The following is a 25,633-nucleotide window of genomic DNA, read 5'->3' as shown; positions in this document are numbered from 1 at the left end:
ATCCATGGTGTTGTGGCAGGTGAGGTACAGAGAATGTGGGGAGATCAGTTGATGGGGAACTCTGGAGAAGAAAATTAATCTTCCAAATAGTAGTGTTAAATTCAAAAAAGTGTGCAACCAAAGACACGGTGAGAAATCTCATAGAAAGGGAGTTTCATTACTTTTCCTTTTAGTTTCAACTATGAGTAGACATTGAAATTGACATTAGAATTAAATTTCCTTCAAAAACTTATTTAACTAAAATATACACTGAATTTCGTAGAAAATTAGCTCTTTTGTTAATAATTGTATCTATAATTAGGACTAAAATTGAACTCAGTGTGATGAAAAAGGCATTAGTAATTTTTTTGTATTTTACTTTCTGTGCTTAAGTCAACAGTTATACATGAGAAACAAAATATAACTGATACGTTGATGTGGTATCAAGAATTATGTTAATTCATGGCTCTAGGGTAAGGGAATTATAACTCCTCCAGATTAATTGACTAACACGTTTACATGTCAATAAATAGCCAGATAAATGGGTAGGAAATATCAGAAAGGGAGACAGAACATAAAGACTCCTAACTCTGGGAAACGAACTAGGGGTGGTGGAAGGGGAGGAAGGCGGGGGTGGGGGTGAATGGGTGACGGGCACTGAGGGGGGCACTTGACTGGATGAGCACTGGGTGTTATTCTGTATGTTGGCTAATTGAACACCAATAAAAAATAAATCTATTATTTAAAAAAATAAATAAATAAAATAAAAACACCTAAATTAAATAAATAGCCAGATAGTGAATGATTTTGAAAACCTTAAACTCACACATTTCTAAATTGAAGTATTAAAGTCTGTACCTCACTTTTTTTAGATATCAAGTGTGTTTCCTATGTATCAGTGAAAGAATGTTATAGCCATCTAACCAGGAATATTTACATATATATTTTTTCTGTAATCCTAAACTTCCTTTCAAGATTTATTTTTCCTTCTATAAAGCGCTCATTAGTTATCTCTCGGATAGTCTTTAGGTACCTTAAAAATGAACTTTATGCTAGTTAGAAAATTTTAATGGAAGTAAAGTTTAAAAACAATAACCCAATTAATACATTTAATATTATTAATTATAAACTTAGTGGATTTCATTAAGGCAGTTCTACTTTAAGCTATTAAAGGCGGCATTTTGAAACTTTCTTTTTAAAATACCATCCAGCTGTTTTCTTTTGTTAGAAGTGGCTATACATATGGAAGGAAACATAAGGACCTAAATATTTCTAGCCCAAATGAAGAGCAGAACGTATTAAGTAAGAGAGGGAAGTCCTCATGACACAAATTGTTAAGGGGAAAAAAGACACCAGTGACCAAAAGCCCCCTGTTTCAGAAAAACTGCCCTCTGAGCATGAATTTAAGTTAGTGTTTATGCTGGCAATGATTGAAGAGGTATAGGCAGGAGGAGAGTGTATGTTGGGGAAAGACATTTGTCAGAGCATTTTGGGAAAGGAGAGGAGATTGTTTTTCTGTGTGGGGAGAGAGAAAAGGTAGTATTATTCTACTGGACAAAGTCCAACACTAAGGGAGAAAGGAAATTAATGGACAGGTCACTCGCCTGGAGTATGTGGAACTCCTATGACTCCTATTATGGACCACCTTAATTTGTGTGCCCATAGGTCACCATGGAAATAGCTTTACCCTACAAGGGACATGAGCCTGGGTGAGTGGGACTGGAGGAGTCTGTTGGGGGAAGTACTGCCAGTACCCACTTGTCCTTGGACAGCAGTGGCTTAAGGGCCCTGGCAGCTGTTACAAGTGCTTGCTGTCTGTGCTCTCTTTCCTACTTCCTTAATTTCTTTTTTTAAAGATTTTATTTCTTCATTCATGAGAGAGAGAGAGAGACAGAGAGACAGAGACATAGGCAGAGGGAGAAGCAGGCCCCTCGCAGAGAACCCTGGGATCATGCTCTGAGCCAAAGGCAGATGCTCAACTGCTGAGCCACCTAGGCATGCCTCCTTCCTTAATTTCTTTCTTTCCTTCCTTCTGCCTTTATTCCTTCTTTTATTTATTTATTTTTTTTGCATTTCTCTTTGTTTTTTCTTTGGCCACCCTTCCCCTTCTCCTCTGTGCTTAACAGCAGGCCCCCCTCCAGAGCCTTATTCTAGCACCATATCCCTGCCCCACTGCAGTTGTCTGAATGGACTTGAAGAGAGCAACAGTTGGTGAACTGAGTTATTATGGTCCAGAAGGTGCTGTGAAGGGAGAAGGGGAAATAAGCTAATAGATTTTTTTAATGCTAAGGCTTTTTCCTGGAGCATTCTGATAGGTTCCTACTTTACTGCCTCTTCAGGTAGTGTTCCTGAGTCATATGGATGGTACATATATTGTTGGCTATCATTCTGGAATCCCATTCAGCCTCCAGAGAATCCTTGATCCATGTGTGTTGATAGGGTTATCCACAAAGAGGTAACAGATCTGGAATGACTTGAAGAATGATTACCTGGTTACTGAGTATATTGTGAGAGTCATAGTGAGCTGAACAGTCTAGTGCAGAGGGGGTGGAGCTTTGATCTCAGTAGGTATCTTTAGCTCACAACTTGCCTATGAGCCTATTGTACTTCAGTCTTAGTGATTTCCCTACCCTGTCATTCCCTCCAAAGGGAACTAGAGTTCTCTCTGTCCAGATCCCCTCCTTGAGGTTAATGGCAGTTTGAAGAGGCAGCAACTCTTGGCATCAGGTATCTTATTTTTTAAAAAGATTTTAATTATTTATTCATGAGAGACAGAGAGAGAGAGGCAGAGGGAGAAGCAGCCTCCATACAGGGAGCCCGATATGGGACTCAATCCTGGGTCTCCAGGATCAGGCCCTGGGCCGAAGGCAGGCGCCAAACCGCTGAGCCACCCAGGGATCCCCAAGCATCAGGTATCTTAAAGCAAAATAAATCTGACTGTCGAATTTGCATTGCTATCAGCCTCTACCAGCCATTGTAAGGAGCAGTGGGAAAGAAAAAAAGTTGTGCTACTGAGCTCTCTCACACTTCCCACTATAAGGGATTGACACTAAACCTGGAAGGACTTGGGAGATGATTTCCATAGAAAACCCCTCTTTTTGCATGGGTCCATCCATATATAAGAATTTCAAGCACAAGTTATTTCCCTATTCATCAATGGCAGGAAACCAGGAATTCATGTTAATTCTTAGTAATAACACTGTTAGAACAAAAATTGGAGCTAAGCATAGTGTTCGAAAAGAGATGGTCGTAAAGTAAAGAGAATGGCAGATCAGGATATGAGTAACACTAAAGTAGAATCTATCTGCCTGCCTTTTTGTGGATATGAATAGAAACTAGAAATAATGAACATTTCTGCTGCCATCTTTTGGTACAGGAGAAATTCATGTTTCTTTACCCCTTCCTCCATGGGCCAAGCCTAATTATAATAAGTACAATAACATCTCTGAGAGCACTTTGCCACTACTAGTAGTTAAAAATGAAATTATCACGTTTTTAACATAACTAAAAACATTAAAATTAAGAAAATTTAAAAATAAATACTTTTTTCTCATTTCATAATTATCTGAGGTTCATTGGTAAGAGACTATAAATTTGGAATATGAACCCATTTATTTCATTAGTAAAATCACAGATGAAATAATTTATAAATTAATCTAAATAGGAACTGTTTTAACATCAGTATGATGAGATTTATTCTTCAGCACCAAATTTGAAAATGATTAATGCTAAAGTGAACTGGTATTGAGAAGTCCCTCTCAAAACTTTAAATGCTATAAACTTGCTGTAGGGCATTGTGGATAATTAATACAGTGTTTGTGATGTAAGTATTGTTCTAGGACTTAAGCACAGTGGTCAATCATATAAAAATTGCATACACACAATAACAGAAACTTCATATAAGCATTTTAAATTAAATTATAAACAAATATTATGGTAACATTCCATTCTATTTATCTTTTTTATTTTTTTATTTTTTATTGGAGTTCAATTTGCCAACATATAGCATAACACCCAGTGCTCATCCCGCCAAGTGCCCCTCTCAATGCCCATCACCCAGTCACCCCAACCCTCCACTCACTTCCCTTTCCACTACCCCTTGTTCATTTCCCAGAGTTAGGATTCTGTCATGTTTTGTCACACTCACTGATATTTTCACTCATTTTTTTCTCCTTTCCCTTTATTCCCTTTCACTAATTTTTATATTCCCCAAATGAATGAGACCATATAATGTTTGTCCTTTTCCGATTGACTTATTTAACTCAGCACAATACCCTCCAGGTCCCTCCACATCGAAGCAAATAGCGGGTATTTGTCATTTCTAATGGCTGAGTAATATTCCATTGTAAACATAGACCACATCTTCTTTATCCATTCATCTTTCAATGGACACCAAGGCTCCTTCCACAGTTTGACCATTCTATTTATCTATATTAAACATGTTGGAAGTGTGCAACTTTCTTTTTAAATGTTTACACTTTTTCTTTTAAAACATTTCACCCTTTGCCAGATTTTAAACTGAAGTATGTTTTAAGATCTCTTTGTAATTAAATTAAATCATTTTTCTCTTTTTTATCCTTTATGCTTTTTAAAATTTTTTAATAATAAATGTATTTTTTATTGGTGTTCAATTTGCCAACATACAGAATAACACCCAGTGCTCATCCTGTCAGGTGCCCCCCTCATTGCCCGCCAACCAGTCACCCCCACCCCCTGCCCTCCTCCCCTTCCACAACCCCTAGTTCGTTTCCCAGAGTTAGGAGTCTTCCATGTTCTGTCTACCTTTCTGATATTTCCTATCCATTTTTAATTGAAGTTTGATTTGCTAACATATAGTATAGTACCCAGTGCTCATCCCATCAAAATCTTTTTTTTTTCAAATTTTCATAAAATTCTAGTTATTTAACATATAGTGTAATATTGGTTTCAGGATTTGAATTTAGTGATTCAGTGCTTAACACAAGTGCCCTCCTTCATACTCATCACCCACTTAGCCCATCCCCGGTTCACCCCCCCTCCATCAACGTTCAGTTTGTCCTTTACAGTTGAATCTCTTATGGTTTACTTGCCTCTCTTTTTCCCCCCTTTACCTATGTTCATCTGTTTTGTTTCTTAAATTCCATATGTGGATTAGTAGAATAATCCACAAGGGTGAACTGACTTTTAGTCAGAATGTTTATTTTTAACAGATTATAAAATAGCCACCTATTTAGATTGATGAATGTATTGTGATTATGGTGTTTATAAAAAGAATTTTCAGGATTTTCCACAAAACTTAATGTTAGTACTAGTTATTAAGAGTACAATGGAATATCATTCAGCCATATAAAAGAATGAAATCTTGCTATTTGCAATGACATAGATGGAGCTAGAGAGTATAATGCTAAGTGAAATGGGTCAGTCATAGAAAGATAAATACCATATGATTTCACTTATGTTTAGAATGTATGAAACAAAACAAATTAACAAAGGGTAAAAATAGAAAAAAGCCAAGAAATAGAATCTAAACTATTGAGAACTGATGGTTACCAGAGGGGAGGTGGGTAGGGGGTTGGGTGAAATAGCTGCTGGGGTTTGAGTGCACTTGTTAAGATAAACACTGGATGATGTATGGAATTATTGAATCACTATATGTTATACCTGAAACTAATATAACACTTTATGTTAATTATACTGGAATAAAAATAAAAATAAATAAAAAGAAAATTTTACCTTAAAATATTTTGCATCTACAATTGGATTCTAAACACAGACTTACTTTTATGTTTCCTTTTAGGTAAGGCCCATTCTGATTTTAGTGGAACAAGGAATTAATTCAATTGAAAAGAAAAACTAGTTCTTTAGAGTTTTTTTAACTTCCATTGTCCGATATATATATTGTGTATATATATATATATATATATATATATATATATATATATATATACATTTTTATATGATTATAATATTAAAATTTATAATAATATAATTATATATATAATTACTTTAAATGTAAATGGAGTAAATACTCCAATCTAAAGACATACAGTTTCAGTTTGGATAAAACAAAACAAGACAAAATCCATATATATATATTTAAAATTTCATCTATCCCATTTTAAAAACTACAGCCATGAAATTTGTGGTGAGCATAGCATAAGATACAGAGAAGTTGAATCACTATTTGTACACCTAATACTAATGTTGAATAACTATTGTACACATAAAACTAATGTGACATTGTGTGTCAATTATACTGAAATTAAAAAAAAAAACCTCAGCTGTCATCAGCATAAATTAGTATGACAGCCATAGAGGAGGAGTCTGCTTCAAGGTATAACTAGGAATCTTAATTTAAAAATAGACCAGACTACATGCAGTCAACTTTAAGTACATGTACTTATATTTTATTACATCTAGCTATTAGTTTCAACTGTATATAATCTGAACTATTCTTTGGAGTCATCTCTGTCTTTTTGAAGGGATATATATTCTGATTTGGTGGCCATTTTAAGCATTACTTTAGGATTATAATGCAAAGTAGGTTATAAGTGCATTAATTTTCTTTTTTTTAAGTGCATTAATTTTTAATCTCGTTCTTATCAATACAATGACTACTAGAAAGATACTTCCTCTTCTAATTTGCATTCTCTATAATCAGGAAACTAAGGCACCAAACTCTCTATTGATACAGAGGTGATTTTTATCCCATTTACAGAAGCTCACTTACTTTGCCTTTCACTGCTTTGTCATCTCTGATGGTATCTCTGTGCTTTGGGATAGCACAATAAGGAAGCAAGAAAAAAGTTTTCTGCATTATTGAGAATAAAGGAAAAAATAAACCTCTTAAGATAATTTTGTTAAAAGGTTTATTTTATTTATCACTACGTAGCTACTGCAATACTTTTATTCCTTTTACAGGTACCCTTCTACTCCCCAGCAACCAAAAAGTTTTATTTTATTTTTTTCAGAATAAATGTATTTTTTATTGGTGTTCAATTTGCCAACATACAGAATAACACCCAGTGCTCATCCCGTCAAGTGCCCCCCCCAATGCCCGTCACCCATTCACCACCACCCCCCGCCCTCCTCCCCTTCCACCACCCCTAGTTCATTTCCCAGAGTTAGGAGTCTTTATGTTCTGTCTCCCTTTCTGATATTTCCCACACACTTCTTCTCCCTTCCCTTCTTTTCCCTTTCACGATTATTTATATTCCCCAAATGAATGAGAACATACATTTCTCCTTCTACGATTGACTTACTTCACTCAGCATAATACCCTCCAGTTCCATCCACGTTGAATCAAATGCTGGGTATTTGTCATTTCTAATGGCTGAGTAATATTCCATTGTACACATAAACCACATCTTCTTTATCCATTCATCTTTGGATGGACACCAAGGCTCCTTCCACAGTTTGGCTATTGTGGATATTGCTGCTAGAAACATCGGGGTGCAGGTGTCCCCGCATTTCATTGAATCTGTATCTTTGGGGTAAATCCCCAACAGTGCGATTGCTGGGTCGTAGGGCAGGTCGATTTTTAACTCTTTGAGGAACCTCCACACAGTTTTCCAGAGTGGCTGCAACATCTCACATTCCCACCAACAGTGTAAGAGGGTTCCCTTTTCTCCCCATCCCCTCCAAAATTTGTGGTTTCCTGACTTGTTAATTTTCCCCATTCTCACTGGTGTGAGGTGGTATCTCATTGTGGGTTTGATTTGTATTTCCCTGACGGCAAGTGATGCAGCGCATTTTCTCATGTGCACGTTGTCCACGTCTATGTCTTCCTCTGTGAGATTTCTGTTCATGTCTTTTGCCCATTTCATGATTCGTTTGTTTGTTTCTTTGGTGTTGAGTTTAATAAGTTCTTTATAGATCTTGGAAACTAGCCCTTTATCTGATACGTCATTTGCAAATATCTTCTCCCATTCTGTAGGTTGTCTTTTAGTTTTGTTGACTGTATTCTTTGCTGTGCAAAAGCTTCTTATCTTGATGAAGTCCCAATAGTTCATTTTTGCTTTTGTTTCTTTTGCCTTCATGGATGTATCTTGAAAGAAGTTACTGTGGCTGAGTTCAAAAAGGGTGTTGCCTGTGTTCTTCTCTAGGATTTTGATGGAATATTGTCTCACATTTAGATCTTTAATTCATTTTGAGTTTATCATTGTTTATGGTGCAAGGGAGTGGTCTAGTTTCATTCTTCTGCATGTGGATGTCCAATTTTGCCAGCACCACTTATTGAAGAGACTGTCTTTCTTCCAGTGGATAGTCTTTCCTCCTTTATCGAATATTAGTTCACCATAAAGTTCAGGGTCAAATTCTGGGTTCTCTATTCTGTTCCATTGATCTATGTGTCTGTTTTTGTGCCAGGACCACACTATCTTGATGACCACAGTTTTGTAGTACAACCTGAAATCTGGCATTGTGATGCCCCCAGCTATGGTTTTCTTTTTTAAAATTCCCCTGGCTATTTGGGGTCTTTTCTGATTCCACACAAATCTTAAAATATTTTTTTCTAACTATCTGAAGAAAGTCCATGGTATTTGGATGGGGATTGCATTAAATGTGTAAATTGCCCTGGGCAACATTGATATTTTCACAATATTAATTCTGCCAATCCATGAGCATGGAATATTTTTCCATCTCTTTGTGTCTTCCTCAATTTCTTTCAGAAGTGTTCTATAGTTTTTAGGGTATAGATCCTTTACCTCCTTGGTTAGGTTTATTCCTAGGTATCTTATGCTTTTGGGTGAAATTGGAAATGGGATTGACTCCTTAATTTCTCTTTCTTCAGTCTCATTGTTAGTGTATAGAAATGCCACTGACTTCTGCACATTGATTTTGTATCCTGCCACGCTGCCAAATTGCTGTATGAGTTATAGCAATCCTGGGGTGGAGGCTTTTGAGTTTTCTATGTAGAGTATCATGTCATCGGCGAGAGGGAGAGTTTGCCTTCTTCTTTGCCAATTTGAATGCATTAATGTCTTTTAGTTGTCTGATTGGTGAGGCTAGGACTTCCAGTACTATGTTGAATAGCAGTAGTGAGAGTGGACATCCCTGTCTTGTTCCTGATCTTAGGGGAAAGGATCCTAGTGCTTCCCCATTGAGAATGATATTTGCTGTGGGCTTTTCGTAGATGGCTTTTAAGATGTTGAGGAATGTTCCCTCTATCCCTACACTCTGAAGAGTTTTGATCAAAGATGGATGCTGTATTTTGTCAAATGCTTTCTCTGCATCTAATGAGAGGATCATGTGATTCTTGGATTGTCTCTTGCTGATATGATGAATCACATTGATTGTTTTATGGGTGTTGAACCAGCCTTGTGTCTCGGGGATAAATCCTACTTGGTCATGTTGAATAATTTTCTTAATGTACAGTTGGATCCTATTGCGTAGTATCTTGTTGAGAATTTTTGCATGCATGTTCATCAGTGATACTTGTCTGTAATTCTCCTTTTTGGTGGGGTCTTTGTCTGGTTTTGCAATGAAGGTGATGCTGGCCTCATACAATGAATTTGGACGTACTCCATCTCTTTCTATCTTTCCAAACAGCTTTAGTGGAGTAGGTATTGTTTCTTCTTTAAACGTTTGATAGAATTCCCCTGGGAAGCCATCTGGCCCTGGACTTTAGTGTCTTGGGAGGTTTTTGATGACTGCTTCAATTTCCTCCCTGGTTATTGGCCTGTTCAGGGTTTCTATTTCTTCCTGTTTCAGTATTGGGAGTTTGTGGCTTTCCAGGAATGCGTCCATTTCTTCTAGTTTGCCTAATTTATTGGTGTATAGCTGTTCATAATATGCTTTTAATATCATTTGTATTTCCTTGGTGTTGGTAGTGATCTTTTTCATTCATGATTTTATTAATTTGAGTCTTCTCTCTCTTCTTTTTAATAAGGCTGGCTAATGGTTTATCTATCTTATTAATTCGTTCAAAGAACCAACTCCTGGTTTTGTTGATCTGTTCCACGGTTCTTCTGGTCTCGATTTCGTTGAGATCTGCTCAAATCTTTATTAACTCTCTTCTTCTGCTGGGTGTAGGATCTATTTGATGTTTTTTCTCTAGCTCATTTACGTGTAAGGTTAGCTTTTGTATTTGAGTTCTTTCCAGTTTTTGAATGTATCCTTGTATTGCCATGTATTTCCCCCTCAGGACTGCTTTTGCAGCTTCTCAAAGATTTGAGTGGTTGTATCTTCATTCTCATTAGTTTCCATGAATCTTTTTAATTCTTCTTTAATTTCCTGGTTGACCCTTCCATCTTTTAGCAGGATCGTCCTCAACCTCCACGTGTTTGAGGTCCTTCCAAACTTCTTGTGATTTAGTTCTAATTTCATTATGGTCTGAGAATATGCAGGGGAGGATCCCAATCTTTTGGTATCGGTTCAGACCCGATTTGTGACCCAGTATGTGGTCTATCCTGGAGAAAGTTCCATGTGCACTTGAGAAGAATGTGTATTCAGTTGCGTTTGGATGTAAAGTTCTGTGGATATCTGTGAAATCCATCTGGTCCAGTGTATCATTTAAAGCTCTCGTTTCTTTGGAGATGTTGTGTTTAGAAGACCTATCGAGGGATCCCTGGGTGGCGCAGTGGTTTAGTGCCTGCCTTTGGCCCAGGGCGCGATCCTGGAGACTCGGGATCGAATCCCATGTCGGGCTCCCTGTGCATGGAGCTTGCTTCTCCCTCTGCCTATGTCTCTGCGTCTCTCTCTCTCTCTCTCTGTGTGACTATCATAAATTAAAAAAAAAAAAGAAATCCTATCGAGTATAGAAAGCACTAGATTGAAGTCACCAAGTATAAGTGTATTATTATCTAAGTATTTCTTCACTTTGGTTATTAATTGATTGATATATTTGGCAACTCCCACATTCGGGACATATATATTGAGGATTGTTAAGTCCTCTTGTTGGATAGATCATTTAAGTATGATATTGTGTCCCTCTTCTTCTCTCACTACAGTCTTCGGGGTAAATTTTAGTTTATCTGATATAAGGATGGCTACCCCTGCTTTCTTTTGAGGACCATTTGAATGGTAAATGGTTCTCCAACCTTTTATTTTCAGGCTGTAGGTGTCCTTCAGTCTAAAATGATTCTCTTGTAGACAGCAAATAGATGGGTCCCGCTTTTTTATCTAGTCTGAAACCCTGCCCCTTTTGATGGGGTCATTAAGCCCATTCAAGTTCAGTGTTACTGTTGAAAGATATGAGTTTAGTGTCATCATGATATCTATTCAGTCCTTGTTTTTGTGGATTGTTCCACTGAACTTCTTCTTAAAGGGGAATTTTAAGAGTCCCCCTTAAAATTTCTTGCAGAGCTTGTTTGGAGGTCACATATTCTTTCAGTTCCTGCCTGTCTTGAAAGCTCTTTATCTCTCCTTCCATTTTGAATGAGAACCTTGCTGGATAAAGTATTCTTGGTTGCATGTTCTTTTTATTTAGGACCCTGAATATATCCTGCTAGCCCTTTCTGGCCTGCTAGGTCTCTGTGGAGAGGTCTGCTGTTACCCTAATACTCCTCCCCATAAAAGTCAGGGATTTCTTGTCTCTTGCTGCTTTAAGGATCTTCTCTTTATCTTTGGAATTTGCAAGCTTCACTATTAAATGTCGAGGTGTTGAACAGTTTTATTGATTTTAGGGGGGTATCTCTCTATTTCCTGGATCTGAATGCCTGTTTCCCTTCCCAGATTAGGAACGTTTTCAGCTAGAATTTGTTCAAATACATATTCTGGCCCTCTGGCCCTTTCGGCGCCCTCGGGAACACCAATTAAACGTAAGTTTTTCTTCCTCAGGCTGTCGTTTATTTCCCTTAATCTATCTTCATGGTCTTTTAATTGTTTGTTTCTTTTTTCCTCAGTTTCCCTCTTTGCCATCAATTTGTCTTCTATGTCACTCACTCGTTCTTCCACCTCGTTAACCCTTGTCGTTAGGACTTCTAGTTTGGATTGCATCTCATTCAATTGATTTTTAATTTCTGTCTGATTAGATCTAAATTCTGCAGTCATGAAGTCTCTTGAGTCCTTTATGATTTTTCTAGAGCCACCAGTAGCTGTATAATAGTGCTTCTGAATTGGCTTTCTGACATTGAATTGTAATCCAGATTTTGTAACTGTGGGAGAGAGGACTGTTTCTGATTCTTTCTTTTGAGGTGAATTTTTCCTTCGTTTCATTTTGCTCAGTGCAGAGTGGATAAAAATAAGTTGTACTGGGAAAAGGTGAAAAAGAGAGGAGAGAAAGAAGGAAAGAAAAGAGAAAAAAAGGAAAAAGGAATAAAAAAATAAAAAAGAGAAAGAAAAAGAAAGGAAAAAAGGGTGGGGGAAGCAAACAGAAGTCAAAAAGTAAAAAAAAAGAAAGAAAGAAAGAAGAAAGAAAGAAAGAAAGAAAGAAAGAAAGAAAGAAAGAAAGAAAAAGAAAGAAAAGAAAGAAAGAAGAAAGAAAGAAAGAAAGAAAGAAAGAAAGAAAGAAAGAAAGAAAGAAAGAAAGAAAGAAAGAAAGAAAGAAAGAAAGAAAGAAAAAACACGGGGGAGTATCTTCTGATTCTGTCTACTTTAAGTCCCTTGACTTCCCCTGAAACTTGTCCGTCTAGTTGGTCTTCTGGGGAAGGGGCTTGTTGTGCTGATTTTCAGGTGGTAGCACTTGGGGGAGCTGCTCTTCCCCCTACCTGGTTCAGGGCTCAGTGGGGGATTTTTACCCCATGAGGCCCCAGGAGAAACAACCACAGTGGTGGCGGCCCACTTTGGAGCCCTGGATTCAGCTCCTGCAGTAACTAAGGAGCTCTTGGTCTGCAGGGGCCTGGATGCTCTGGGGGCGGGGCCCTTGATCTGCCCAGATCCGGGCCGGAGCGTCCTTGCTGTCCTGGGCCCTCCTGGCCTCTGCCTGTCCTGGGGTGAGGCCGGATCCTGGGCTGTGTCCCCGCACTGTGCTCCCGGGCCTGTGCTGTTGGATTCGCGCTCCCGGCCGCGCAGCCCCCTCTCTGAGGAGCCGCCGCTGGAGCCCCTCCGAGCTGCTCCCGGGGCGCACAGCCCCCTCCGCCTCCACGCAGACCCGCCACCGGAGCCCTTCAGTGCTGCTCTCGGGTTAATGCGAGCGCGGGCTGCAGCCCTTTAGGAAGTTTGGCACACTCTCCCTGGGGCGCAGGTGTCTGTTAGTGTCCCAGGGAGCCTGAGGGCATCCCTGTCCTTCCTGGGGTCCTGCTCTAACTCCCTGCGAGTGCCTTTCTGCCCCGGAAGATTGGTGATGCTCCTGCTTCTCTGGGACAGAGCTCTCCTGTCCTGGGGGCACGCACCCTGGCCTTAGCCCAGCTCCTCATGGGGCGCCTCCCCCTTGGATGCCTTTTGTTTCTTTAATTCTTTTTTCCCCTGTCTTCCTACCTTGATAGAAGTGCGAACTCTTCTCATTGTAGCATTCCAGCTGTTGTCTCTTTAAATCTCAGGCCGAATTCGTAGATTTTCAGGATGATTTGATGGTTATCTAGGTAATTTGGTGGGGACAGGTGATTGGGGGTCCCTACTCTTCTGCCATCTTGCCCCTCCTCCCCCCAGTAAATTTTAAATTATAGTTTGAGGGCAGCTCAGGTGGCTCAGTGGTTTAGCGTCGCCTTCAGCCCAGGGTGTGATCCTGGAGACCCGGGATTGAGTCCCACGTCAGGCTCCCTGCATGGAGCCTGCTTCTCTCTCTGCCTGTGTCTCCGCCTGCCTCTCTCTCTTTCTCTCTCTCTCTCTCTCTCTGTGTCTCATGAATAAGTAAATAAAATATTTAAAAAATAAATAAAGTGTAGTTTGATTAACCAACTATTTGATTGACATTACAACTTTAATATTGAAATGCAAAATCACAAAACAGTAGATGTTTTACATTTTTCATCCCTGAACCAGACACAAAGCAGTGACCATGATGGGGTGAGGGTTTTTTTTTCCCAATCCTGGCCTGACTATGGGTACATAGGCATCCCAATCAATATATTATTAACTATTCTTTCAGATTTAAGTGATTTCAAATATCAGTAGGAGTTTTCTCTTAGGATAATGTAATATTTCATTCTTTATTTTTGGCAGGGTGAAAACTGTGCAAGAATTTTCTAAGAGATGACTAACACTTTTTGTTCATAGATACTGTTTTCTTTTTATTTTCTATTTAGTGCATTATACTATTAATGTCATCCAAGGTATTCCACTGTGTTGCCGAATATAGCATGGAAACATCAAAGTAATATTAATTGGCAACCATAATATTTTCTTCTTGATATACCAAAATACTATTTTTTTCTGAAATGGGTATCTGTATTTTTTTTAAAAGATAACGGTTGGTTGTGAATAAAATATAGCTTAATAAATTACTGGATTGTCACTTCTTACCATTTCTCACAGATGGTAGTATTTCCTCTTAGAAACAAAAGCAGTATACCAGATAAAATATCCAATACTTCTTTCCAATAGAGAAATAATATATAACAGTTCGTTTAACTAGTAAAATACATTATAATCAAAATCTGTTTGGGCAGTCCGGCTGGCTCAGCAGTTTAGCACTGCCTTCAGCCCAGGGCCTGATTTAATGTTGAAGTTTTGAAAAAAAAATCTGTTTATCTATATGTAGGTATATATGTATATATGTAGTGACAGTGTCTAAAGCAGAGAAATCCAATTCTGTATGCAATCATTTATGATAGTGGTACTATTAGACTTGTATTTTAGAATCCTTTTTTACAATATTTTATTTATTTTTCATGAGAGACACACAGAGAGAGAGAGAGGCAGAGACATAGGCAGAGGGAGAAGCAAGCTCCATGCTGAAAGCTTGATGTGGGACTCGATCCTGGGACTCCAGGATCACACCCTGAGCCAAAGGCAGAAGCTCAACCGCTGAGCCATCCAGCTGTCCCTGTATTTTAGAATCCTGATACAAAGTTTGTAAACACTTTCTATTAAATATTTAGTTGAGAAATAATATTTAACTGTTAAAATTTTAAAAAGCCTATATTCTAAAAGAACATTTACTTTTATTAGAATTAGCTAGATTATTCAAAGTAATGCTTGAAATTAAATAGAACTAGCCAAATTATGAGAGACTATGTACTGCTATTGGGATTACTCTTCTTTCTCAGTTTTCTATAAATTAGTGATTCTTAAAGTGTGGTTTCCTGATGAGCAGCATCAACATCACCTGGGAAGTTAGTAAAAATGCAAATATTTAGGCCTTACCTCTGATCTGGATAAGAAACTCTGAAGGCATGACTCAGGAATATGTGTGTTTACAGGCCGTCAATGTAATTCTTATGTATGCTAAAATAATTTCTTCTGTCAGACTTTCTGTCTCTTTATCTCTCTGTGTATCTGTGTCTCTGTGTATGTAACTTGTAGGACTACTGAAAAGGGATCACCAGATTGCTTGCATATAACATTTATCGAAGAACTCTATCGTTGCATTTTTTTCTTCCTGTAGTTTTCCTGGAAGTTTCATTATTTTATTCAGTGATAAAATGAAAATTACTATCCTTATTAAAGGATCCACTAAATCATCATATTAATTCAACTGTGTTGCATTCTTGAAGTAATCCTTCCAATGTAAGTCTTAAGCCTTTTATAATTCTTTGAAAATATTATTCTAGTATTAATATAAATATGAAAATAGTGGCTAAGCTTTCCTTTTCTTCCTATAGTCAGAAGGACCATAGAATGGTGATAGGGAGAACTCTTATACTTTATTATGCAGGTGTCTATTTTCAGTTCTTTGTGAAGTCTTGCCAACTCATTCATCTTGCCTTGAATTCCAGTGAATATAACCAGTTGAATAATGGAAACTACTTTCTGTGTTTACTACAGTTGGGTACAATATGGGCATACTAATATTGGTTAAGCTAGATAGAAAAAGTGATAGCAAAATAAAATAAAATAAAAAATAAAAAAAAGAAAAAGTGATAGCTTTAAAGATGACTATTTTGGGAGAAATCAGAGAGTCAGAATAAGATTTATATGCTCTGCAAAATAGTGACCTACTGTTGATTTCCATACTTTGAGAAAAATAATTAGGAATTTCAGATTTTGTACTTCTGTCTGGGTTTATGTTACACAATAGTGAAAGATTTCTGCCTTGAATTTGAGATTTTAGTCTGTGAAAAATATAGCTTTATATTTCATGTTCAATAAACTCACTTTCAGTAACTAAGAACTGTATTGTGCCAAGACAAACGTAAGCAATGTGAATGATTTTGTTGGTGTTTTCCCATCGTTTATATGGTAGTCATCCAAAGTTTATATTTCGCTGTGCTCTTTCAAATTAAAATTTCCAAGTTTTTTAATGTTTTTGTTATTGATATATAAGTATTTGACTCTTCTATATGAAGTATGACTGTTAACTGCTGAGCAATAACCCACACATGAAGATAAGTCTTATCATTTTAATGTCATATATGAAACCTATAGTTACAACATTATATTGATATTGTGCATTATGTGAAAATAGTAGACTTTCCAAAGAAGTATAATATTGCTCTCAGATCTTAATTATCCATGTTAATAGAGGTGAGCATTGATGGATATTCAATATGTGTATCTTTTAAGTTCTCTAGATAATTCTGAAAAACAGAAGTTTGGGTATCATTAACATAGGTGATCAAGCAGCAGCTAAATAGTTACTTAATGATGATCAGTTTTCCTACACCACTTCTCTAGTGTATAGTGAAGTTAAAATTTGGACGACCTTTTCTTGTCTTTCAAGATCACAGTATGATTCTGTCTGAGAAATAAAATTCTGACCCTTCCCTTCCTCCTTTTATATCTATGAGTAGATTTAAGATATAAAGTAAAACCTCCTATATCTTGATTTAAAGGACACCATTTTGATCAAGGACTCCTACATATTGACAATTAGATAAGTTATGTCTTTGAGGTTTTATTTGCACATAAATATCCTGGAAACTTTTGTATGAGAAAGAATGTGGTAATTTTAATAATGTCAGTATACCAATGTAAATTATCTTTATTATCAGATCATTGGTGATTAAAGGTATAGCTTTACAGGGGGATTGTAGGCCTGGTGTTTGACCAGTGAATTTTAAACTTTTAACTAATATTGAAAAAGGAAATCTGCCATAAGGAAAGGAAAAACTTCTGCTGGCAAAAAAAATTTTACATATTAAAAAGAAATGTGGGAACTTTATTTTTTAAAGATTTTATTTGTTCATGACAGACACAGAGGGAGAGGTAGAGACATAGACAGAGGGAGAAGCAGGCTCCCTGCAGGGAGCCCGATGTGAGACTCAATCCCCAGACCTGGGATCATGTCCTGAGCCAAAGGAAGATGCTCAACCACTGAGCCATCCAGGCATCCCTGGGAACTTTTTCTATATCAATCAAAGTTGTATAGTTTACATGTGATATTTCTAAAATAATAGCAAATTATTAATCTTGTTTAGGCCTTTACATGAAACCAGCCAATGTTATGTTCTAGATTGAGAATTTGAGAAAAACAAAGTTTGTTAGCTTAAAACAATTCAGTGATAATTCCAGGAAGAGAAATTAGGAAATTGGCATGCCAGTTCTTGCTATATATTATATTCTTTGTGTAACATTTTATTTTTTCCAATATCTTAATGTCAATATACAGACCATTTCACTTGATATGTGAATAACTAAAATCCAGCAGCCTGGTGTATAGTCAATTCAACTTAATCATTTTTAAGTAATTGATGTGGATATTGACACGGCCAATAAAACTTTCTGAACATTAGTAATTAAAGTGGTTTAAAATGAAACAAAGAATACCTTATGTGAGACAGATTATCCCATAATTAATAAAAATAAGTTTTCTTTAATTCACATATATGGAGATTTCATATGCAGAAACAGAATAGGTTTAGTGTTATCATTCCACTGACATAGATTTGCCATTGCTTAATTGGCCTTTTGCAAAAATGCTTGGACTGTCAAAGTCAATTCAAAATGAGTAAGTCTGGGATGCCTGGGTGGCTGGCTCAGCGGTTGAGTGTCTGCCTTTGGCTCAGGGCATGATACTGGGGTCCTGGAATCAAGTCCCACATCAGGCTCCCTGCATGGAGCCTGCCTCTCCCTCTGCCTATGTCTCTGCCTCTCTCACTCCGTGTCTCTCATGAGTAAATAAATAAAGTCTTAAAAAATAAGAATGAATAAAAAAAACAAGTAGGTCCAAGATACGAGTGGAATATAAGAAACAAATGAACAAAGAAAAAAAGAAAAAATACACACTCTAAAATACAGAGAACAAACTGATGGTTACCTGAGGGGAAGTGGATGAGAGGGATGGGTGAAATAGCTAAGGGGATTAAGAGTACACTTATGATGCTGAGTAATGTATAGAATAGTTGAATCACTATATTGTGTGCCTGAAACTAACACTGTATGTTAGTTATACTGGAATTATTTTTTTTAGATTTTATTTATTTATTCATGAGAGACACAGAGAGAAAGGCAGAGACATAAGCAAAGGGATAAGCAGGCTTCCCACAGGGAGCCCAATGCAGGACTTGATCCCAGGACCTTAGGATCACTACCTGAGCCAAAGGCAGATGCTCAACCACTGAGCCACCCGGTACCCCCTAGTTATACTGGAATTAAATAAACAAACAAGCAAATAAGTAAATCAAGAAAAGAAAAAAAGTTGATTCTATATATGTCAAATATAATGATATTTGCTCTATTTCTATAACACAAAATTCTAAATATTGAGATTTTTTCCAATAACTCCTTATATAGGCAAAATATGAATACTCTATGCAAATCTGCCTTAAATTTCAGGTATTTTTTATTTCTGGAATTCAAGATAGGAAGCCTAAACCCAAAGCTACATCCATAACTAACACTTTGTTTTCCTAGATTTATTTGCTTAGACAGCTTAATAGAGTATTTGAAGATCCATGTAGTAACTGTAATTGTACCTAATAATATATTTAACAATTGAATTTATAGTATTTATAACTTTAATTTCTTAACACCTCCAAACTGTAAAATTTTCTGAGCATGTCATATTGTACATCTGCAGAAAATGTGTTTAGACCTCAGGAATCTTATGGTTTTATATATTCTTACTCTCATTTTGGAGACACATGGAGTTGCCTCATTTAGTTTTCATTTTAAAGTGACTACATATTATTTCCTTCAACATTTTTTATAAGGTTATGGGCACATAGTAGAAGAGGTCATAAATTAGGTGCCATCCTTATCCTCAAATTCAGGGAATTCATAGCCTAATGAATAGTCTTTAAAATTTGAGCAATAATATATATGAAACCATACTATATATATATATATATATATATGGTATGGACTGTCAAAGTCAATTCAAAATGAGTTAAGTCTGGGACACCTGAGTGGCTCAGCGGTTATTGCCCTAAAGTTTTTGTATTAAAGATGCTATATATTTCTAAACATTATACCTTCAGTCAGCTGGATCTAACACACATAGACATGCTCTTTGACCTCGCTTTAAATTCATGACAAATAATATCAATGATATACTATGGTAATTTCATGAAAAAATGTGTACCAAATATAATCATTATAGTATTTACATGGAGGGGATTGAGAAGACCACCATTTTATATAAAAAGTAATTGCAACTATAAGAATTCCCTAAGAATGTTTGTTTGCATATACCAATGGATCTAAAAATTCTGACAGAATCATAATGGGTTTTATTTCACTTGCTTAACTATAGACAACAAACTGATGGTTACCAGGGGGGGAGGTGGGTAGGGAGATGTATAAAATTGGTGATGGGGATTAAGGAGTGCACTTGCTGTGATGAACACTGGCTGTTGTATTAAAGTGTTGAATCACTATATTGTACACCTGAAACTAATATTACACTGTATGCTAACTGGAATTTAAATAAAAACTAAAAAATATATTTAAACACAATTAGGTACAGTGATAATTAACTTTCTAACATTAGCTTTATGTTGAGAGAAGTCTGTTAACTTTTTACATGCTTTAGGTTTAACACTGATTTTAATGTTTTGCTTGCTTTTTAGTTGTTCTACTGACTTTACAATGTCTGAAATCAGATTTAGCAATCTCATTTGGGATCAACTTATAACACTGGATCAAGTATTAGATGAAGTAATTCCAATTCATGGAAGGGGGAATTTCCCCACATTGGAGGTAAAACCAAAAGATATCATTCAGGTTGTGAAAGAGCAATTAATAGAGCAAGGAATTATTGTTAAAGATACCCGATTGAATGGTTCCACAGCAAGTTATATACTTGCAAGTCACAATGGAATCAGCTATAAGGATCTAGATGTTATTTTTGGTGTTGAACTACCAAGTGATCAGGAATTTCAAGTTGTTAAGGATGCAGTTCTTGGTTGTCTACTTGACTTTTTACCAAAAGGTGTGAAAAAGGAAAAGATCACCCTGAAAACCATGAGAGAGGCTTATGTGCAAAAGATGGTCAAAGTTTGCAATAAGCACGATCGTTGGAGTCTCATTTCTCTTTCAAACAACACTGGAAAGAATGTAGAGCTAAAATTTGTGAATTCACTCAGACGACAATTTGAATTTAGCGTTGATTCCTTTCAAATTGTTTTGGATCCCATGTTAGAATTCTACAGTGACAAAAATGCTAAACTAACCAAAGAATCCTATCCTGTTGTGGTAGCTGAAAGCATGTATGGAGACTTCCGGGAAGCAATGACACATTTGCAATTCAAGCTTATATCTACTAGAAAACCTGAAGAGATTAGAGGTGGTGGCCTTCTGAAGTACAGCAACTTGCTGGTTCGTGACTTTAAGCCAGCTTGTGAAGCAGAAATCAAGACACTGGAACGTTATATGTGTTCTAGGTTCTTTATTGATTTTCCTGATGTAGCAGAACAGCAAATGAAGATTGAATCATACCTTCGTAACCATTTCATAGGTGAAGAAAAGAGCAAGTATGACTACCTTATGACCTTGCGTGGAGTTGTGAATGAAAGCACTGTTTGTCTCATGGGACATGAAAGAAGGCAGACGCTCAATATGATCACCCTTATGGCTTTAAAAGTACTTGGAGAACAGAATATCCTACCTAATACAGATAATGTAACTTGCTTTTATCAGCCTGCTCCATACTTTGCTGCTGAGGGAGGGCACCCTACTTATTATGTGACATCTGGACCACCACCTATTTTCTTTCAGCCATACCACCCACTGCACTTTCATGTGCCAAATGGTATGGTTTAAACACACACACACACACACACACACACACAAACACACACACACACACACACACACCCACACCAGAAACTTTGCTTTAATTAAACACCTCATAAAGCAAGTTTCCAAAATCCATAAAATATAAGATCTATTTTTATTTTTGTGCAGTTACCAACTATTTTCCATCAATTATAGCTTACACCATTATAGTAAATACAATATCATCCATGAACTGGCTACTTTATATGATTTTCAAGTGTTATTTATTAGCTCTAATAATTTTCAAATATTGTGGATCACTTAAAATGATTTTCAAATCTCACTTAATCTTAAGTAAGACTTTCATATTTACTCTGACAAATACATTGCAGATGCCTACATCTTTGATTAAAATATAAAAGAACAGATTCATGTATTAAAATCCAAAGGTAAAGTGCCACATTTTTTTATTAAACCAACTCCTTTGTTTCATTCACTTCATTTTTTTGTAGTGAATATCACCATCAATGAATTTTCAATACTTAACAAAAATGCCTAATTTCAAAGACAACGATTCAGAAGAGATTAAAACTCTGGACTTTACAAGCACTTATTGTTTTCAAATTAAATTGGGTTAGACACAAAATCCTAGAATGGTTTGAAGGAACACTGAAAAAACTGATTCTGGAAAACACTGCACATTAGCTATTTGTCAGCTATCAAATAAATTAATTTGTTGATCTGAAGAATAATAGCATCCAGCTCTAAAACCAACACTGTCATCAGTTTTATAGGTTTCTTCATTTTTCCCCCTGAATAAGTTGAAAAGAATGAAAATGACCAACTCTGAATGGAATGTGAATATTTCCTATCTAAATGGCAAATAGCAAAAAATAGGTAGTGTTTCTTTTAGCCATACGTTGTATTTACCATTTTTATGACCTATTGTCTAAAATCTTAAAATATATCTGGAGACATTCATTGTTAGTAAGTGAAAATATTTTCATTATTGCGAGATGAAACTTTTTTTCATTTTGCTCTTACTGAACATCAGTTTCTAACTTACCACTCAAATGCCTCCTTATATGAGTTTTTGCATAATAATATAATTCATCCAGCAATTGCATATGTTCATTAGTTATCTGAATATTTACTCACTACATCAAATATGCTGCTAGCAAATCTACCAGTGGAATTAAAATATTTTCTTCATTATGGGAAGAAAATATTTCATGACCAATATTAACTGAGATCATAGAAGGGGAACTGTTCTGAATGGATATAGAAGACCATCAGAAAATATCATAATTTTAACTTGCTTCTGATTTTTTATTACCATCTCAGTTTTCATTGACAATCAGAACTTTTTCATCACCATATGATCCAAGAGGCATATTCTGAGAATTTGTCACTTATAAACTGTGCTTAATCTTTATTCTCTGCATTACAATACTGGACAAAGAAAGTACATAAAATATAGTATTTTCAAATAACCAATATTTCCAAGATATTTTATACCACCACACCACTAGCCATCAGTATATTTTTAAAGAATCATATTTAAAATAAATTTATGCGTATATATACATGCACATATTTATCAAGCATACAACTCTGAAGCTTTTAAACATTATGTGGATTCACCTCCTTGCTTGGGACAAATAAAGGATTTATAAATAATATATTAAGGAGAAAATTCAGTAATATATTAACACAATGAATGTATTGGCTAAAAAATTATTTATCTTTCTGCAGTAAAGTACAATCTTTAGTTTTAAATTAGTATAAGTGCTTACACATGAAACTGAAGGAGTACATGCATATTAACAGTACCAAAAAACAATTCCAAAGAGATATAGGAGAAGTATTTAGGAATAAAAGAACTATAGTAATAATAGGTAAAGATTCAGTATTTCCATAGTATTTTATGCTGAATATCAGAATTCTGAAGCTGCTTGGAAACCTCCCCCACGTGCTCCCTTAGCTTCCTTTGGTCCAGTTGAGAATTTGAACACCTTTTCCCCTAAAAAGCAAATTGCCTATGGTGTTCTCATAAAGCTTTAAGTCCCACTGGTAGCCTGAAAGCTACCAGCTTCCTCCTGACATTTCAAATATGTGTTTTCACTATAGTAGAAAAGCTCAGAATTGTCATATAGTTTTTTCAAGGGAGATAATCCAAACCTGTTGAATGGAAATGCCATCACTAAGAGAAGGCTATAGGTTTATCTTTCATGGTTTTCTTTCTATAGATACCATCACCAAGTGAGGCTGTCCTTTGCTTCCAACAGAAGCAAAATTTTTCTTTTTCTTTTTCTTTTTTTTTAAATATTTTTTTTAATTTTTATTTATTTATGATAGTCACAGAGAGAGAAAGAGAGGCAGAGACACAGGCAGAGAGAAGCAGGCTCCATGCACCGGGAGCCCGACGTGGGAATCGATCCCGGGTCTCCAGGATCGCGCCCTGGGCCAAAGGCAGGCGTCAAACCGCTGCGCCACCCAGGGATCCCAAAATTTTGCTTTTTCAAACAAAAATATTTATCAATTTTTCAAACAAAAATATTTATCCTTTGCATATGAGTATCTCCCCAGGATTAGGGTAGTTGTCTTAAAGACAGTATTATCTCATTCTGTTCGTTAGAGATAATAAATGGAAGAGTTTTCCCATGAAAAATGTGCTAGCTTCTTGGCCGAAAAGTGTTAATAGAGGTTAGTTAAATTTGACTCTAGAGCATATGTCATCTCATTGCAAGAGAGAAATTATGTTGTCTTTTCCTCTTTTATTTTATACAAGTTCAAGACTGGGTCTTAGTTTGGGAATTATTTTATTTTCTTCTCAGAAACCTAACCAAAACTGAAAAAGAAAACCATTTTATAGAGTACTAGCATTCATATCATGGGGACACAGTTGGTGTAAGTTATAGCTACATATTTTCAAACCAAAATATTACTGCATTTCACAGATGTCTTCACATTATTATCAAAGTTCTAGACTATTTGTAACTTTTAAATTTAGAGGTATTCTTCTCATAGTGACTGAGGTCCAGTTTGTCTAAGAAAATTGAAGACAAAGTTTAACTAGTTATTTATTTTTTAAAAAAGATTTTATTTATTTGAGAGAGAGTGAATGAGTATGAGAGAGAGTATGTGCAATAACTGGGGCAGGAGCAGAGAGGGAGAGGGAGAAGCTGACTCACTGCTGAGCAGGAGCCCCACAAGGGGCTTTATCCCAGGTCCCTGCGACCATGACCTGAGCTGAAGGCAGACACTTAACCAACTGAGCCACCCACGTGCCCCTAACTCCAAAAAGCTAGTGGAATTATTAAAGACAAAATATCAGAGCTAGAACAGTTGTGCACTTCTCAAAAATATTGGGAAAACATCCTAGTCCCAAATTCCATTTTTCAATATCATTTCAGAAGCGTTCTATTAAAATGTATGCAAATTAGAAGTTTTTAAAATTTGTCTTTAGCCATATTTTATTTTTAGACATTTATACAGCTGCAATATGCAAAATGCCCAAGATATGATTATAACTCTTTTTATTCAGCAGATCTATTATCTGGAAATATTCATCCAACTTTGAAAATATAGGGAGTTAAAATTTATAATTGAGAAAACGTTTAAAGTTTTAAAGTCTGTAATGATTATCAAAATTATATTGATCTATGAATATGGCATTTCCATTTATAGAAGATTTTAAAGAAAAGTATTGGCCTGTAAAATTAACTTTAAAACAAGATTGGTAAATTTGTGGGACTACAGTTTGAAGTTTGATAAGCAGTCTTATGAAGACCATCTTGGAAAGGCCTAAAACCCAATATTTCAAAGTGCTTTAGGATTCATTTGCTTTACCATTGTAAAAGAAAATACATTTAATGATGCTTTGTTTTCACTTATTTTTGTGGTCATATTCTATATGTTACAATGTTAAAACTTATGTAATAAGTATTGGAAATTGTATTGTTGATCCAATGTTCCCTTTTCTGAACACTTTTCAGCATGTATAATTGGAAGGAACTAATTTGTTGAGATGTCAATGTATTGCTCTTAGGTGCCTCCTTAAGGAAACAGTTTTCCTTGAATTTTGTCGTTTTGAGTGAAAACCAATTGTGGTGTTTGTAAAAAAAAAACAAACTTGTAACAGATTATCTTTAAGCTCAACACATTATACTTTTTGTTTTGTTTTTCTTTAATATGGCAAAATGTGAAGTTATTTCTTATAAAATTGTTGTGTCAAAGGTAGTGTTACATGAATTGCATTAGTGTATCAAACATCAGAAACCCCTTTTTGTTTAGATATAGCCTTTGAAAGAGCAACAAATAATTTATTGAAATTTTTTTGTATATGTGTTTTTTATGATCCCTCAGGAAAACAAACTCCCTATCCTAGAAAAAGAGCACCATATAGATATATCTTTCAGTGCTTCTGGGCCAAGAAATTAACTCCTATAAATGCATAAGTGTCATAAAACAGAAGTGCCATGAGAGTATCTTCTTTTCAAAGTTTTCTTTTATGTTTCCAAATTAAAAGTGGTAAATT

At 36.0% G+C, this 25,633-nt stretch overlaps 1 protein-coding gene across 5 annotated transcripts in view; it reads left to right on the top strand.

Moving 5' to 3' along the window:
* The window catches only part of TENT5D (terminal nucleotidyltransferase 5D), a 108,919-nt gene extending 83,630 nt beyond the window's left edge, over positions 1–25,289 (top strand). Inside the window, exons 1-3 of one of the 5 annotated variants that reach the window (XM_077887384.1) lie at positions 16–128; positions 15,383–15,504; positions 19,947–25,289. In XM_077887384.1, the coding sequence (XP_077743510.1) occupies positions 19,966–21,138 (1,173 nt within the window). In that variant the 5' untranslated portion in view covers positions 16–128; positions 15,383–15,504; positions 19,947–19,965 and the 3' untranslated portion in view covers positions 21,139–25,289. Of the gene's footprint in view, positions 1–5; positions 129–431; positions 453–2,558; positions 2,707–15,382; positions 15,505–19,946 lie in introns of those variants that run through there. The other 4 variants (XM_077887383.1, XM_077887382.1, XM_077887386.1 and 1 more) reach the window with 4 other exon arrangements.
* Positions 25,290–25,633: the final 344 nt, after the last annotated feature.

Source organism: Canis aureus, chromosome X, assembly GCF_053574225.1.
Source record: "Canis aureus isolate CA01 chromosome X, VMU_Caureus_v.1.0, whole genome shotgun sequence".
NCBI classification, from domain to species: domain Eukaryota; kingdom Metazoa; phylum Chordata; class Mammalia; order Carnivora; family Canidae; genus Canis; species Canis aureus.
This window is presented reverse-complemented; position numbering and strand designations above follow the sequence as displayed.